Source organism: Corvus cornix, chromosome 1A (assembly GCF_000738735.6).
Source record: "Corvus cornix cornix isolate S_Up_H32 chromosome 1A, ASM73873v5, whole genome shotgun sequence".
NCBI lineage: Eukaryota > Metazoa > Chordata > Aves > Passeriformes > Corvidae > Corvus > Corvus cornix.
In genome coordinates this window covers 24,068,765-24,085,520 of record NC_047057.1, presented here as the reverse complement: position 1 = coordinate 24,085,520, position 16,756 = coordinate 24,068,765, and the positions used below count along the sequence as shown (strand labels likewise).

The 16,756-nt window shown below is 38.7% G+C and overlaps 1 protein-coding gene across 2 annotated transcripts in view; it reads left to right on the top strand.

The window, feature by feature from the left end:
- The first annotated feature begins 163 nt into the window (after positions 1 to 163).
- CAPZA2 (capping actin protein of muscle Z-line subunit alpha 2) overlaps positions 164 to 16,756 on the top strand; it is a 33,657-nt gene continuing 17,064 nt past the window's right edge. Inside the window, exons 1-3 of one of the 2 annotated variants that reach the window (XM_039570823.1) lie at positions 164 to 267; positions 14,066 to 14,129; positions 16,080 to 16,131. In XM_039570823.1, the coding sequence (XP_039426757.1) occupies positions 229 to 267; positions 14,066 to 14,129; positions 16,080 to 16,131 (155 nt within the window). In that variant the 5' untranslated portion in view covers positions 164 to 228. Of the gene's footprint in view, positions 268 to 10,548; positions 10,696 to 14,065; positions 14,130 to 16,079; positions 16,132 to 16,756 lie in introns of those variants that run through there. The other variant, XM_010413518.3, reaches the window with a different exon arrangement.

Here is a 16,756-nt window from a genome sequence, read left to right as displayed (position 1 = left end):
TTCCATTCCCACCACGCCCCTCCGCTCCGGGATCCCCCCCTTTTCCATTCCCACCACGCCCCTCCGCTCCGGGATCCCCCCCTTTTCCATTCCCACCACGCCCCTCCGCTCCGGGATCCCCGCCCGCCGCGCGCGCGCACGCACCGCCGCCGCATCGAGGGCGCGCGGGCCCCGCCCTTCCTGCCGGGAAGGAGGAGCGGGAGGGGGCGGGCGCAGCCGGACGGGAAGATGGCGGACCTGGAGGAGCAGCTGTCCGACGAGGAGAAGGTAGGGATGGGTGGATACGCTGCGCCGAGCCGCGCGGCTCTCTTGTCCCCGGCCCTTCGAGCCGGCGAGGCTCCTGGTTTCAGCGCGGCCCCGCAGCCGGGCCCGGCTGCCGGGAGGTCGGGGGGAGGCCGGGGCAGGCCCGGCCCGGCCCGGCCGCATCTCCCGCCGCGCCTTGTACGGTGCGGGCCCGGCGGGGGCGGCGCCCGGGGCCCGGCGAGGGCGGCAGCAGCTCTGCCGGTCCCCGTGGCCGCCCCCGCCCGGCGTGCGGGCGCGGGGATGGCAGGGAGAGGCAGAAGAGACGCGGAAGGGCTTTCCCTTCCCCCACCTCCGCTTCCCGTTCCCGAAGCGCCGTGCCCGTGCCAGCCGGCTGCTCCGTAGCACCAGGCCTGCCGTCCCCAGGCACCCCGGCAGGCTCCGGGAGGAGATGGGATACATGTGATTTACGAGAGGAAGGAGCTGTGGGGATGAGGAAGGCTGTTTTGCTTCCTGCTAAGAGACAGTAATTGGGGAAGTGTGAGGTCAAGGAGCAGAGGGACTGTGTTAGCGAGATGTAGATGTACTCTTTTTGTGGCAGTGTGAAACTCAAATTTAGGGCGGATTTTTCCAGAAAAGTCTCAAAAGGAGCAGCATGTTTTCTGAGACTCAGTTATCCCTGCTCCTTGTCATCCTCTGTGGGATCCAGCTTCACGGCAGCTGCCTGTTTCCAAGCTAGGGTGTGGTGTTCCGTGTACATGGTGCTGGTGCACTGCTCATGCCTTTATGTAATGCATGCTCTTGTTCACTTTACAATTTAAAAATTTTAATTTTCATGTCTGTGGAAGTTGTGAGATGACTCAAATGTGGAAGGCATCAATACATGATGTTTCAAACTTATTTGAAGTTAAAAGGATGTCTAAAATATCTAAGTAGTTACAGAAAGGCAGATTTTCTGTTTGACCATGTTTTATAACTAGAGATGCACTGATATGTCTAGGGGTGCATAGCACCAGGATCTTGCTATCTTCTTCCCAAGAGGTTTGAAGACTGTGCCCTCCTCTACTTAATTCACATTTCAATGCCACCTCTCTGTTGGTACAAGTAGTAATGTGATTCAGAAGTGCAAGTGGTAATTGTGTTTTTTCTAGCCCTGTATAGAAAATACAAGTAACGCTAATCAAGTACGTTGTTCCGGAGCATATGCTGAAAATACTTAACTGCGTGGTTAAGATTGGAAGGGATCCTTGGGCATCATTTTGTAGAGTCATCTAGAGCAGGCTGCCCAGGACTATGTGCAGATGGCTTTTGGAAATCTCTAGGAATGCAGACTCCACAACTTCCTGGTCAACCTGTGGCAGTGCTTGGTCACCCTTGCAGTAAAAAAGTGTTTCCTTGTGCCCAGATGACACCTCCTGTGTTTCATTTTATGCCCATTGCTTCTTGTCCTGTCAAATAATAAAAGACAAAATGACAATTTTATCTTGTCTCTGTATGAGCTTGGAAGCGCTGCCTGTGCTTTTGTGGCTGATGGAGTTAAGTTCTGAATTTTCTTCCACCCACTAATTTCAGGGTTTTTTTCTCCAAAAAGGAGTGCAGAGACTCATAGAGACTCTTCCTGCCTTGGTATAAGTGAATAGAATGAGCACTCATCCATTTTAAATTTAAATTGATTTCTCTATTAGTCCCATATAAAATTGATTGTCCTGTATGAGTAGAATTTTCCAAGCCTCAGAGTATATTTTATTGGCTAAGAAAGCAAAGATGAGTAACACTGCAAACTCATGGAAAAGCAGGCAATGTGCATGTAGATTTTGTGATACCTGAAGATTTTATTTCTGATGCATTAAGTTGTGCTGTCGTACAATAAAAATGTTATTTCGAGTATTCAGTTTTACTGAGCTTAAAAAAAAATCAGCTGGACAGCATTTGTCAAACACACCCTTCTCACTCATCCAGTTGGGGCTATAAATAAATGCAGGAGTAGATGCAAAGAGGCAAACATTGATTTTCATGAGAAACAAATCACATTGCTCCTTTATGTACTTTCCTCCCATCATACAGAACTGATAGTATTGAAGGCTGATGCAGATGATGGTGATGTAGTTTTGTAGATCATTTCAGCAGAGACATAACTAGAACCCTGAAACTCCTAAAATTCAAGGAGGAAAGAAGGTGAACTAAATAACAGAACTTGTTTGTCTCAGACTTCTAATAACGATGTATGAGCACAAATAAGTAGGAGATTGAGTGATATAATGATAGGACAAGTTCAGAAAGGTCTTTGATTCATATCTTACTTCATGTTTCATCAAAAGATTTAAGTGTTGCAACAGCAGTAAGCAGTTTCATATACCTTACTATTACTAGATTTAAGATGACTGTGTTTAGCTGTGGCATAATTCAAGTTTAATACTTGCAGTATTTAGCATAATTGAGAATATAGAAAGGGGTATAATTGGAATAATGGCAAACCAAATTGCTACAGTTCAGGTAAAGAATCTTTAAAACCCAGGAAGGAGAAGAGCCAGAGAGAGCATTATTTCAATATTCAAGATTGCATAAATGGTTTTGAACTCAATCTTGTTCTGTAGATTCACATTTTTGCAGAGATTCTTGAAGCCATGTTTTTCTTTCAATGATGATAGTGTGACAATAAATTTGAACAAGCTTTTAAAAAAAAATCTGAGGACTATTTGTAGCGAATAAGGTGTGTAAGATTTGTGTAGATCCAAAGATCTGAAGTTGAACCATTGCCAGTGGAAGTTACTGGTCTTAGCATCCAGGAACAGTGATTTTTCAGTGCTAAAGACTGCTTTTATGATCCACAGTGTTTTGTAGTTGCGTTATTCACATAGGTCACTGAAAATCCAGGAGCTTTTACGAATGTCGAATAACGTAAGTTTGTTTGTTTGTTTATTCAGTTTGTTTATTCAAAAATGGGGTGTGAGAGGTGGAAGTCTTGAACTCTCAAGCAACAATGTCATCACTTCTGCACCCTTCCTACAGATAATACATCATCACTTAGCAAGTTTTCAATGCAAAACCTGTTATGTATCCAGGATATTTGAAGCAGTTTTGTTAAACTCTAGTAACCATTTTTTCTGGTTCAATTTTATTCCAGTTTATCTAGAAATTGTTTTCTTACCTGTAGCTGCAACAAACTCATAAACATATATAAAAATATTTTAATAAGAGTGTTAGTGGGAATATTAAAGGTTCAATTTATCTATGTGAATATAGGCCATGATTGATGAAAGGTACTGATTTTACTATAAAAGTGGCATTTGCTAATGTAAATACTAATTTACAAACAATGGCACAAATGAAAAACAGCACTAAAACTATTTAAATCTTAAGACTAGTGTTCTCCAGTCCATTTTTGGTGACTTGAAGGGATGTGTTTATTGTAGGTTTGGTTGGGGTTTTTTCCTTTGTTTTTAATGTGAATCTACAAAGCACAGGAGTTAAATAGCTGTGTATGACTTGAGAAAAAGCCTAAGAAAATCAGGATGCCTTCAGGGAGGAAAGGGTAACGCATGAAATTTTTAAATACTAAGTTATCTCTTGCATTCCTTAAAATACTGAACAAAATAAATGTGGTAATTGTCAAACATATTTTTTAAAAAAAGGAACTACACCTCTTTCAGTAAGCTTATGTCTCAGTAGTTTCACTTTTTCAGGAAGATGGGGTTTAAGTGTGATTAGAACGAAACCTCTCTTATGATGAGGAAGTAGTCCCATTTGTGAAAGTGAGCCTGGATAGCTTCCAGGTATTTCCTGCTACACTGGGTAACTTTGTAACTTCTTAGATTTGTAGATGTTGACACCTAATTTACCTAATAAAGTTAAACTAAACTCTGCAGTATAGTTTTGTCAGGTTAAGGAAAAGCCATTTCTTAAGTCAGTGCTTTGGAATGAAAAGTCTATGCCAATAAAATGCATCTCTCACCTGTAACATTGTCTTTAAAACATAATATGTTGACAGCAGATTGCACTTGCATGTACAAGCCCACCAATGTGGGAGGCTCAGGTACTTTTATCAGTGCAAATATAAACCTTTTTCTTGAAACTGCTTTGGAAGCATTAGCAGAATTTTTGACAGAAAAAATGTTACTTTTCTAATTTACATGTGTTAAATAATTCCTGCGCTCTACATTGTTCATTTTGAAAGGATTTAGAATTCTGACTTTCAGAATTGTGTCAAGTGAGACTTGGAGACTGTGGATGAGTAGGAGCTGCATTTGAATGACCTTTTCTGGGTATAATTGCACTGTAATCCATAAAGTAAACTTAAAGTCTTGTAAGTGTCCTTTGACAACATTTTGATGAAATTCTTTAATAAGAATGAGGAAGTTAGGAGTGCTTTTCAGACTGGCATGTAATTCTGAATATTGGAGGCCTTCCAAGATTTAAGATTTTCATGTCCATCTCAGGATATACATGAAAATGTCTGTGAAGATAGTGTGTTGTCTTGAGTTAGGTATTTTTTTTAATTATTAGTATTAAAAATGCATAAATACCACTGAGATTGAAGGACAGAATAGATACTTGAATCACTTTTTTGGGAAAGTGTTAAACACTGTCTGAAGAAGCGATCATATACTGTATGTGTAACTGCAAATAATAACTTGCTTTATTTCTGCTGTCATACTGGCTGGAAGAAATTTCTGAAGGTAACCTATGCTGCTTAGTCAAAATGGGCCAGCTTAGATAAGGTTGCTTAGGGACTTGCACTTTGAGTTTTGGGAATCTCCAAGGACAGAGACTGTACTGGCTCTCTGGGTGAGGTGTTGCAATGTTTGTCTAAGCCCATAGTCAGAAACTTCTCCTAATACATAATTGTCGCAACTTGTGTTCAATGCTGCTTGTCTTTCACTGTGTACCTCCATAGTAAGTTACTGTGCAAAGCAAATTGTTTGCCTTTCTGACAAGTTAAAAGTAATTAACTTGATGCTTGAAGGTGAATACAAATGAAAGCGGTTATTATAAATAAAAGATCAGTGATTTATTATTTCCTTAGTACTAGTTTGAAGAAATCAGGTACCCTTTGGGGATTATGACTTCTGCCGTGTTAGGGACTATTTATAATGCAGGCACCTCAGGACCATCAAAAGCCCCCTTCTTGCTGCCTTTGTACTGTCAAAACTTCTTGCAGAAGCTTGCTACCTAGGAAACCTCATAGTTTAAGTAGATATGGGAAACAAATTGAAGCAAAAATAGAGTAATAGAACAAGTTATTGGCAAATACAGTGATGAAACTGGAGACATTAATTTGTGATATAATAGATATGGTTCTATTGCCTACCAATACAGTCTTCAACCTACACTTCTGCTGTGAAATTCTATTTTTGGTTGGTTTCAATTTTGGCAGTAAAAAAAAAGAATAGGAAGAGGGTTTTAGCTGCATTATTTAGCAAACCCGTGTATTTTTGACAGGCAACCCTGTATACTATTCACTTGCAGGTTCTGAAAGTGGGATGTAAAGGAGTTTGAAGTGCTCTTTGAGAAATGAAAGCAGGTTTTTGAGCATATGGCAATTACATTTTTAATCCATGAGTAAAAAAGCTTCTGAAATGTAAAATACTTCAAATGCTTTCTTAACTTGGCAGAAGGCATTAAAACTTTGAATTGGTAACTTTGAGAGAGAATTGTAAGACACTGGAATTGGGAGGGGGAGACGTAACAGTTAAGGTGGTACCTTATTCCATCATTTTTCATGGAGCAAGCTCTGGTATGTTCCTTTTCTCTCCCCACTGCTATTGAATGGGGACTTGATGTCCTTGAAGTATCTCATTATAACAAACGATCTTGGGGTAGGAGGAAGAATCACTTTAAAAACTTGGGCTTTGTAATAGAAGAATACTTTGCAAATGTGAACCAAGTGCTTTTTAGCTTATGGTGGATACCACTGTTTAAAGACTGCTGAGAAATGGAGGCCTCATTGCTGCAACTGAGCATCATGTGTGTTGATGTCCCTGTAACAGGATGTCATGGGCTTTTATGTGGGAGATGACACTGTTGGTTTCTTTCTTTGTGAAGTCTTAGTTAGCTGTTTCTTATACCATTTACTTACCAAATAAAAGTTAATGGGGTTTTTTTTTCATTAAATGTAAACTTTTACTACTTTTTCAGGTTTTGGTGAATGACTTTTGCAAGGAAATAAATTTTTTATGCTGCTTATCTGTTGTCTATCTGATCCATAAGCTAAGTATGCAGTTGCTTGGCTGCTATTGTATATATTTTATATGTAACTATAAATAGTTGTATATAAATATATTCTTTATACAGTATATACATAAATAGCTGTATATAAATATCTATAATAAAAGGTATCCAGTTGTGTATAGTCAGGAGTAATGAAAGTAACTGCAAAATTACATGGGGGAGATTTATCTTCCCTAATTTTTTTTAAGGTTAGTCTTGTGTATTACCCAGGTAGCATCCATTGCTTTCATATTCCTTTTTGCTATCTGTGCCTGATACAATGACTTTCAGGAGTCCTGTTTTGAGTTTGGGTTTCTTTAATCCTTCTTAATATGATGTGGTGTGTAAAATGACTTTAAGATGGAGACTTTTATGATATTTAGATACTCTGCTGAAAGGCCCTACAGTGAAGCATCCACCACCTTTCAAAGTAGTTATTTTTGTGAAAATAAATCTCGTTATTCAAGTCAGGTTGTCAGGTAGAAAGAATGCAGCTAAATTACCACACGTGGAAGATTTTGCACCACTATTAAGTGCTAGTACTGTTACATACTCTTAAATATTTGTGTATTAAAAATAATTGAGGAAAACACATGTTCTCCAGATGTAATGCAGCTTTAGGCATTACTATTAAGGAAATGTCTGTTCAGTCAGAGCCATAGGTATGGAATGTGCCCCTCCTTTCCTGTGCCACAGAACCACATTTTTACAGGGTTTTCTTCCTTAGCTCTTCTAGAAGCAGAAGTGGATTGGATACTACAGTGCATTTTCAGTTGAGCTTAGTAGGAAAGCAGCTGCAACACTACTTTTATATTCATTCCCTCTCTGCTAGAGTCACTGCCTCTGTTCCATGTTCGTGTGAGATGACGCATGTTTGGGGATGCTGCTTCACTGTTAGAAGTTATACCTGTGGGTATAGTGAGGTTTCATGAGATGCTGTGAAGGCAGTTTGCTGCTGACATGGGGTAATCCCTTTCTCACATGTTTGTTCTCCATGCTTGTCCAGCTGTTTGAAGGCTTTTTTGCCTCACTAAACTGTCAGCAGCAAGAAGCAATGTAATTATTTAAAGCTCTTTTTAAGGTAAATTGATTGCTATCTTCTTGCCACCTTCTAAAGCTATTCTTTAGCTAGATCAATTTGCTTGTTTGAATACTCACAGAAATAGATTAGCCCTGATGATTCAAATGAGTTTGTAAAAACACTGGTGTAACATCCTGGGAAGTATCTAACCTAAAGATTTAATGAGCAATTGGAGCCAGTCCTACCAAATGTCTAGCTATCCAAAGGAGAAGCCAGTTACATTTCCTTTAAACACTGAAGGGTTTAAAAACTCAAAAACTATGTTGATGTTTGGACAGAGCATCAGGCATTGTATCTTGCAAATATTTGAACCTTAGACTGTGCTCCTTGATATGTTATGCATGTCAATGCAAAATTTGAGTAGTGGATGTTGGAGCAGTTTTGCTTTGTAAGGAGCAATAAAGCTGCATATTGAAAAATAATAGCACAGCTCAAGGTGAACTCAGGCCACAAGTTTTAATCAAACTCAGAACTAAACAAAACTAGGTAAGTCTTATGTCCAATGTCACTCCAGTGAGTACAAGCAGTATCCCTTTTAAGTGTGAATTACAGATCTTGAAAGAATTGAAACTTCCCTCATTTAAATCAGTCTGTGATAATATTTATGTAACTATTAACTTATTGTGAGAAAACCCTGTAGCTACCTGTAAACAGAGTTAAGGGGGTCAAGACAAAGCCATTTGTATAGTTGCCTGCAGACAGGTAGCAAAGAGCTACATCAGAGGGCATGACTCTGAGAACAGAGCTCTCTAGACTCTACTTTTCCTGGAGCTCTCTTCTGGATGTGATATCTCATCATCTTTGTTTGCCAAGCACAGGTTTCTGTGAGTAGGAGATTTATTGTGTGTTATAAGATTTCAAGGGTACCCTCAGGAATCCAGAATGTAAATGCATGATATACAATGCTTTGAGCCTGCTGTAACACTGATAAAAGTGACTTCGGGAAGCTCTTTTTATTCCCCTGTGATTAGCAACAAAGTTGTCTTTCAGTGGAAATTATTGTGGGAATCTTTTGAACGCACTCCCTCTTCCCCCTCCCCCCAGCCCCCCAGTTTTAACGCAATTTGTTAGGTTAAAAGGGCTTTTAGTATCTATTTCACTATTTCATTTTTATTGCTGTGAAGCAGTGAACTTTAACCTGTTATGAGTGTAGAGGAAGGCTGGGTCTCCTTGCTGCAAAGAGTTCACAGCTGAATTTGAAATAAGTGATGTGTAGAAAAGAGTAAGGGTGAGTATGTGGCTTCACAGCATCTTGCTTATCAGCATGGTTTTCTGTGCAGCATGGACGTTGATTGAAGGAGTGAGCTGTCAGGGTGCCTAGCTACTGTGTTTCAGTTCAGTTAAAAGGGGGAAAAGAAAAATTAAAGAGGGAGAGTAGTAGTGGCTCTGTTAATTGTTAGGTGCACCTTAGCAGAGGAGGAGGAGCGAGCTGCCTTTGCAGAGCTGACAGTGGCACTGCGGAGCTCTGCAGTGGGAGCACGTATTCCTGACCATATATAGGCACATACAGCACACAAGGTCAGGCTTCTCCAACCAGTGTCACTTCTCATGTGCCAGGAACAGGAAGAGTGATCTGGGGGTATTTGAAGTCGCTATGTATAACTTCTTAAAAATAAAATAAACTTCAGAATGTCTTAGGCTGGAAAAGATAGAGAAGTAGGATTTCTCTATGTACCTGATGGGTATCATGCATTGAGAAAAATTAAATTGTGAAATAAAGGCAGAAGTATGGAAAAAAGATAGATTTAGCATAACTGTCACCATTCTGTACGTTACTACATTGCTCTTTGCTTGTATTCTGAAAACTGCAAATATTGTTGTGACTGAGTGTAGGCATTTGTTGATAGACCAATTGTTTTAATCTCTAGCAGAATGAAGAATTGGGCATAATGCCTAATAACCTTGTTCATCACATACAACAAACCTGTCCTTTTCTCTTTTGCTAGGCTTCTCTGTCTGGATTTTTACCTTACTTACTGGATTTTTTACCTTTACTTTATAAAATCAAAAAACTTGTAGGTTTGTTAAACTTTTAACTGATGTGTTGGGTAGCATTTCACTTCACTTGAAGTGTGAAAGTAAATCTTGCTAGCTCTTACCTGCTGAGACCAGACTTCCATTTAAGCAAGACTGAGAGTGGTGTAAAAGTGAAAACTGGATAAAGAAAGTGGCTACAGTGGGGAATGCTTCCCTTCTCAGTGTTTCAGAATTCTTTTTTTATTTTTTTTTTAACTTGCTCTCAGCTTCTGTAGGATTTGTCCAAATTAATGCTCAAACCTGCACAAAGACGTGGTTCATAAAAACATATTTAAATGGGGTTTTTGTGGGTCAAGAAATTTAATATAGTAAATGAATGGTTACTTACATAGGCTTGTGGTAAAAGCTGGTTTTTTGTAAACCACTGGTCATCAGATGTTCTGGATTAGTGAAGTCTAAAGTTTATAGTTTCTTGCCACTCTGAAGACTTGAAGCTGAAAACTCTGTAAATCAAATCTACATCAATAAAACACTGTTTTAAACTTTAGGTAGTGTTTTGGGAGTAACTACAGAAATAAGTGGAGAAACTTCAGGTATTTTAGGTCTTTGAGTTTTCTAAAGGAAGACAACTGTAACAGTTTTTTGTTACTTGCTGATACATGTATAATTTTCTTGTACTGTGTGTAAAGGTACTGCTCTCTTGAATGGAAAAAGGTTTTGTTGTCTAGATTCTTTAGATATTATGATGTTTCTGTTTTGGCTTGCTCAAATCAATTTTTTAAAGTCTCAATGCATTGAATAATCAGCATTGGTTGCAACTGTAATGCACCTGTTTGATTTGTCTTCTTAAAACTGTTTTCAGCAGATATAACTTTCTATCTCAGTTTGACTAAAGTGCAGTTTAGCTTTTTGCCTGTCATTTTGTATTACAAGCTATGTGCATTTTTAATTTATTTTTTTTGTAGTTGCTCATAAACATAATATTTTATATGGACTATCCTTTTGTTTTAATTGTGCTTCCCCAAGTGATAGCTGAGCCAGAGGCTTTCTGCTGCCAAAAGGGGGAGATCTTCATCTCATAGAGGCTCATGGAAGTGCATTCATTTATCCTTCAGTATCAGTCTGGGTTTGAAAAACAGAAGCCTCCTTTAGAGCATTTATTTCTGGAAAAATTCTGTGGCAATAAATCTGTAAGTGCTTTTCAGTTCTAATGTGTTAAGACTACTGAATTTAATTCTTTTATATGGGCTTCCTGTATGTATGAATTGGGGAAATAACGGCTTTATCAGATACTCATCACAGAGAAGTTAATTCAGTTTAACTGCTGAAGGAAAGTGGATTCCTTTTAAATTGGCTTCACAAAGGCAGGTTAGCAAAATACAGAGTGTCTTAGCTGACATGCTCTCATCTTCTGAAAACATGTTAGGTTTTTTGCTTTTGTAAGCACGAATATACTTTATACTTGATGAGATATTCATTGCAAATTTGCAGGATTGTGTTTATCTGTTCTATAGAAAGTGTCATCTATGATGAATTTTCACACTAAAAAACTATCAGTGAGAAATTGAATTTACTAGTAAAATGTTTGTAAAAAGTAATGTCGAGGTTGGTCTGTCCTGAGGACATCTATTACTACTGAATGCTTTTGAATGGATATTACTTATAGTGTGGCTAATCTGACTGATAAGAATAGCTTTTACTGATAGTGGAAAAAAACAAGCAAAACCAGATTTACATTACCAAAACAGCTGAAAATGAGGTAGTTCAGTTTTAGTATAGACCTACTGCCTCACCTTACAGATGTACCAGTTTAAAGCATGTGGTCATTCAGAGTGCAGTTTGGGTACCCATGTTTTGCTTAATTTTGCTTTTACAGCTGCTGCCAGCCCAAAACAGATGGACCTGTTATATCACAACTCCAAATGTCTCCAAGTCTTGTTTCTCTGCTTGTCCAGAGCTATCCTGGCCTTGGCAGGGTTAAGCAGTCCGGTTCACCTGAAGTCAAGGAACCAAGAAAAGGTGTTACTTCATTTTGAGCTGGAGTCAGCCTGGTGATAGTCATTCTGAAATCACGCAACTAAATACTTGCTCTTCAGGTCTGATCCCTGACCCTATTAATTGGTGTCATGGTTTAACCCCAGGCAGCCACCAAGCCCCATGCAGACACTCAGTCACTGCCCCACTAGTGGGGTTGGGGAGAAGGGTAAAAGTGGGAAAACTCATTGGTTGAGATAAAGACAGTTTAATAGGGAAAGTAAAAGGTGTGCATGCATGCAAAGCTGAACAGAGAATTAATTTACTGCTTCCCATGTTCAGCCATCTCCAGGAGAGCAGAGCCCTTTCACATGTAGTGGTGACTTGGGAGATCAAATGCCATCACTCCAAAATCTCCCCGCCCTGCTTCCTCCTTCTTCCCCCCACTCATGATTTGATATGGTCTGGAATATCCCTTGGTCAGTTGGGATCACCTGTCCCAGCTGTGTCTCCTCCCAACCTCCCATGCACCCCCAACTTCCTTGCCAGTGTGTCAGTATGAAAAGTAGAAAAGGCCTTGTCTCTGTGTAAGCCCTGCTCAGCAACAACAAAAACAGTTATTATCAACACTATGTTCAGCACAAATCCAAAACATAGTCTCCTACCAGCCGCTGTTAAGAAAATTAGTTCTGCCCCAACCAAAATCAGCACAATTGGTCATTTGATAAAATGTGCTGGTGATAGAACCTTGGAGCCTGTCTTGCCCCTTTTCTTCATGAGCACATTAATAATACCGTAGGTTAGCTTTATTTCACATTGTTTATATTACTTTAGCTTGAGCACTGAGCTGAGTACAGTGCCTTGACTTCAGCAGGAGAGGTAGAGGAGTGTGCAGGTTGGTGGTTTGGATAATGTTGATAATGCAGATGAGTTTACATTCTTTTAATTCAAAGGGGACAATCCAGGTTGCTTTAATAAGTAGCCATAGAAGAAGGTGCTCTTGCTTCTCTGTGCCTCTTTTGAGAAGAGTGAACTCTGTGGCATTTATGTCAGTATAATGCAAATTCATGTTTACACGGAAAGATGAGATCTGATGGTAGGTATTTGAGGTAGCAGACAAAGGCTGTCTGCAATCCAGAATGCAACATTTAGGTTAGAAAGTTGGAAACTGACAACTTTTCCGTTTCCGTTATCCAGGTCTGAATGGCTGTGTGCTGTTAGTGATCTGAAAGCTGCCTGGGCTGGTCACATGGGATGTCATGAGGGTTGAACACTGTTAATGAGGCAGCTAAGAGCTCTCCCAGGACCGTTTAACTTGAACCACCTCTCCTGGAGACCCTGGTCTGAAATTTGGGCCCTGTCAAGAACCAGGGGCCCAAACACTGGCTGTATTGCTACCCTCAGTTGTAAAAGCTGTTTTCTTGTCAGTTCAAAAGCTGTAGCATGCTCAGACAGTTCTTTTGTAGTGTCCAATACAAAGAAATGTGTAAATGTAAAGCATTCTTTGGTTATTTTTAGATATTTGTTAATGGAATGTGTGCTTCTGAAACAAACCTTAATTTCAAACAGTGGTTCCAGACACTGAATCTCCCAGCCCTTTATTCCGTAGAAACATGATGGAAGGTGTTGGAAAGGGGAACTCCAGTTCAGGTAGTATCCTGTATTTGAATAGCAACATCATATCGAGGATGCAAGAGAGCTGTAAGTGTCTGCTGAACTTGGATAGGATAGGTGATAGGAACTTCTGCAAGATTAAGTTAGGGAACCGATATTTAGTTAGTTAGGCACGTGTGTCTGTAGCTGTGCAGTGAACTGGCTCAGGGACCTGGTCTGAAAAAAAAAGAGCAATGACTTTCCTGATTTTGCTCACTGTGCTGTTGTACCAGGGCTCGTGCAAGCAGAAAGAGAGAGGAAGTCAGGGCAGGTTTGCATACTTCTGGGCGAAATACTGGCTTATGCTGTGTTTTCTTTGCAAGAAGTTGTGGCTGAAGGCCATTAATTACTAATTAAGATCTCAAGGTCTTTTTAAGCTCTATCTGCTGCTACTGTGATACTAAGAGATCTTAGGTAGATGTGGTGAAATTACATGCTTTAGTGTCTATGCGGTGTTTTTAATCTGTCAATTATGTCTAACTGAACCTTTTGGAAGGTACAGAACCATATGATGTGTAGTAAAATTAGAAGAGAAACTTAGAAGATCAAATATATCTTCATCATGGATTTTGGCTCTTGGATTATGTATTGATTCCCAGGCATCCATGGACTGAAAGTTGAAATAGATTGTGAACATATTATTGATCTTACTTGTTATATACATCTTTTCGTGTTAGCCGGTAATAGAAAACATGAGTGACTCAATTTCTCCATCTGCTTCCATCACATATACACTCTATTCTGTTTGAAGAGGTGGAACTTTATATTCTGTGTTTTTAATAAAGAGCAAGTAATTAAAATAATGTGAACAAATAAGTGAAACAGTGGGAGTTGTACAATTTCATGTCTGGCTATTAAAACTACATAATGCATGACTGCTTTGAATAGGAATGAATGCAAGTATATACAACCACGATTGTTTTTGTATTTAAGGTGCGTATAGCAGCAAAATTCATAATTCATGCTCCTCCTGGGGAATTCAATGAGGTGTTCAATGGTGAGTATCTGTCTGCTCTGTCCTTTCATTTAAGGCATCTATATCCAAAATTGCATTGCTGATTATTCTCCTGAATTTCATGTAGCTTATATTATAGCAGCTCCCTTGCCGTAAGGGATGGTTTTGTATCTTGGCATGATAAGCTTTGCAGTCACAAGACAGCTTGAAGTTTAAATACAAAGCAAGGAAAGTACTACTTTTCTTTGTGATGTGAGAATGAGCTTTGTCACTGTTTTCAATGAGTCATGAATTAACAGTTACAAGGGTTTCTGTTTAGAAGACACGTACTCTTGTTTTTTATCTTTGACAGACAATTACATTTTTCAACAAAAATTAAGCTGGCTAAAATTAAAATGGTCCTTTTTTTTTAAGAAGGAATATCATTACAAATACTTAACCTTGAATACACAAAAGACTACTGCCTAGTGCCAGTTGTGGAAAGAATATTAATCTTCTCCAAACATTTCTAACCTTTAAATTCTGGGCACATTCCATTTTACTGAGTGCATTGGTAAACTGAAAGGAAACTTAAAATAAGCTTCTTTCAACTACTGTTGTCTGAACTTTACCTAAGATGTTAATTTTTTTAAAAAATTGTTGTTCGTCTGTCATCAAGATATTTGGGCATACATATCATATAAAAAGGCATGCTTTATAGTTGTGGCTTACAAATGGTTCTGAAGCTATTTAAGTAAAGAAGTAAATTTAGTATACTAAACCTGTAGTCAGTGTCAGACTAGAGAGAGCTTAAGGTTATTAAAGAATGCAATGCTTTTACGAGTACCTTGTTCTTAAACTGTGGCCAGCTGATTAATATTTAAAATTAATTAGTACTTCATTTTTGAAGTGAGCAGGTTATTAACTCAGCTTTCTGAAGATTATTAATATTTCTTAGAGTAGTACTGCTTATAAACATTATTGTTATGCTAATTCATAGTTGCAACTACCTGCTCAATAACAGAGTACAGTAATAGATTGAAATCACGTAACGAACATTTGCTCACAAACGCCTGACCAGTGTTCAGTGAGATTCAGGCTGCCTTCTTAAAAAGAGAGAGAAAGCTTTGGATTCCAAGTCTGTAAATTGTGGGTCTGTTTGGTTGGTTTTGTGTGGGGTTTTTTGAGTATGTGGGGTGTTTTTTCCTTTGGGCTATTGTGTTTTGGTGTGGGTGGGGGAGTTTGGTTTATTCCAGGAAGGTTTGCTTGTTTGTTTTTTAAAGAAAAAAATAACCTTAAATATATTCCAGATTTTTTTTTTCCACTTTAATGATAACTTAGGAATATTTAGAAGAGGTTTAATATGGTATAGCGAGACTAATGATTGGTTAGTTAATGAGCAGTGAATTAAATTGTTATTAAAACAGTGCCTAGTAAAGTCAAATACATAAAGAAGAAATTTGCTGCACAGTAAATATGAAGTAATTCTGAGGAGACTATTGACTTTTTTCTATATTCATATGTTTCTTGTATCATGGTAGAAGAAATGCTGTTGTGATGTAAAATCCTCTGCCTAGTAAGTGTCATTAAGGAATGAGACTAAAAAGGGTAAGGCTTAAAAAATAATAAGTATCAGTGTTACCAGAATACAATAACAATAATACAGTGTGAGGGAGTTGGTAATATACATTTTAAAGGAAACTTGGTAGAATTCTGTGCTGTTCTCATTCAGAGCTTCTCTAAAAACTAGATTGACAGATTCCTACAGCCTGTAGAATACAGCTTATATCTGTTCGCCAGATTGTCTTGGAAGAGATCCATTTCTATACTATTATTTTCATTTTGTTCAGTCAAAATTATAAAATATGAAGCAATAAATTTCCTACCTAGTAATCTCTGTGGGTATGGAGTGGTTTGGGTTTTTTGTTTTGTACAGTCTGTTGACATTTGTTATGTGACTGAAACAAGTTTCTGGGCAAACTGTACTTATATGTTGTAAATACCTCCTTTCAGATGTTCGGTTGCTGCTTAATAATGACAATCTTCTCAGGGAAGGAGCAGCCCAGTAAGTACCAGATGTCACATACTCAGTTGCATAAAAACAAATGTTTTTTCAGTAGGACTTGCATAATCAGTAAGCGGTTCATTGAAAAGATGGGTGCTTGGCAAGTAAAACCCTATTGTGTGTGTTGGGCATCTTTAATCAAGGTTAAATTCTTGGCAGAGGAGAGATCTGTATTGTCTAATGATTAGAGCAACTTCATTTTCTGTTTCACGGTAGATGTTACTTGAACATCTGTAAGATACTGCTTCCTTAGGCCCTACTTCTATATCAGAACATTATGCCTACTGTACTTTCATGCCAAAATTAGTTTCATCTGTAAGAGTGGAGATGTCTGGCTTAGTAGGTTGGATCCCTGTGGAATTTAAACTTTATCTGTTCTTCCAGTTTCTATGGGTTACTGTAAAGCTTATGTGTTTGTCTAGATCAGGGTACTTCTGAATGTAAATTTTTGTATAGGATTGGTTGGAACCTGTAATACAAGCACCGAGTGAACCAAAGTGATTCCAAGTTTTTTGGCATGCTAGGGTAAAGCATGGATAAAATTTTTTAATGCATCATTGCCCAGATTATTAGCTATTATTTCAATTTCTTAACTGCTACTAAGTAAAAAGATTGTGCCTGATGC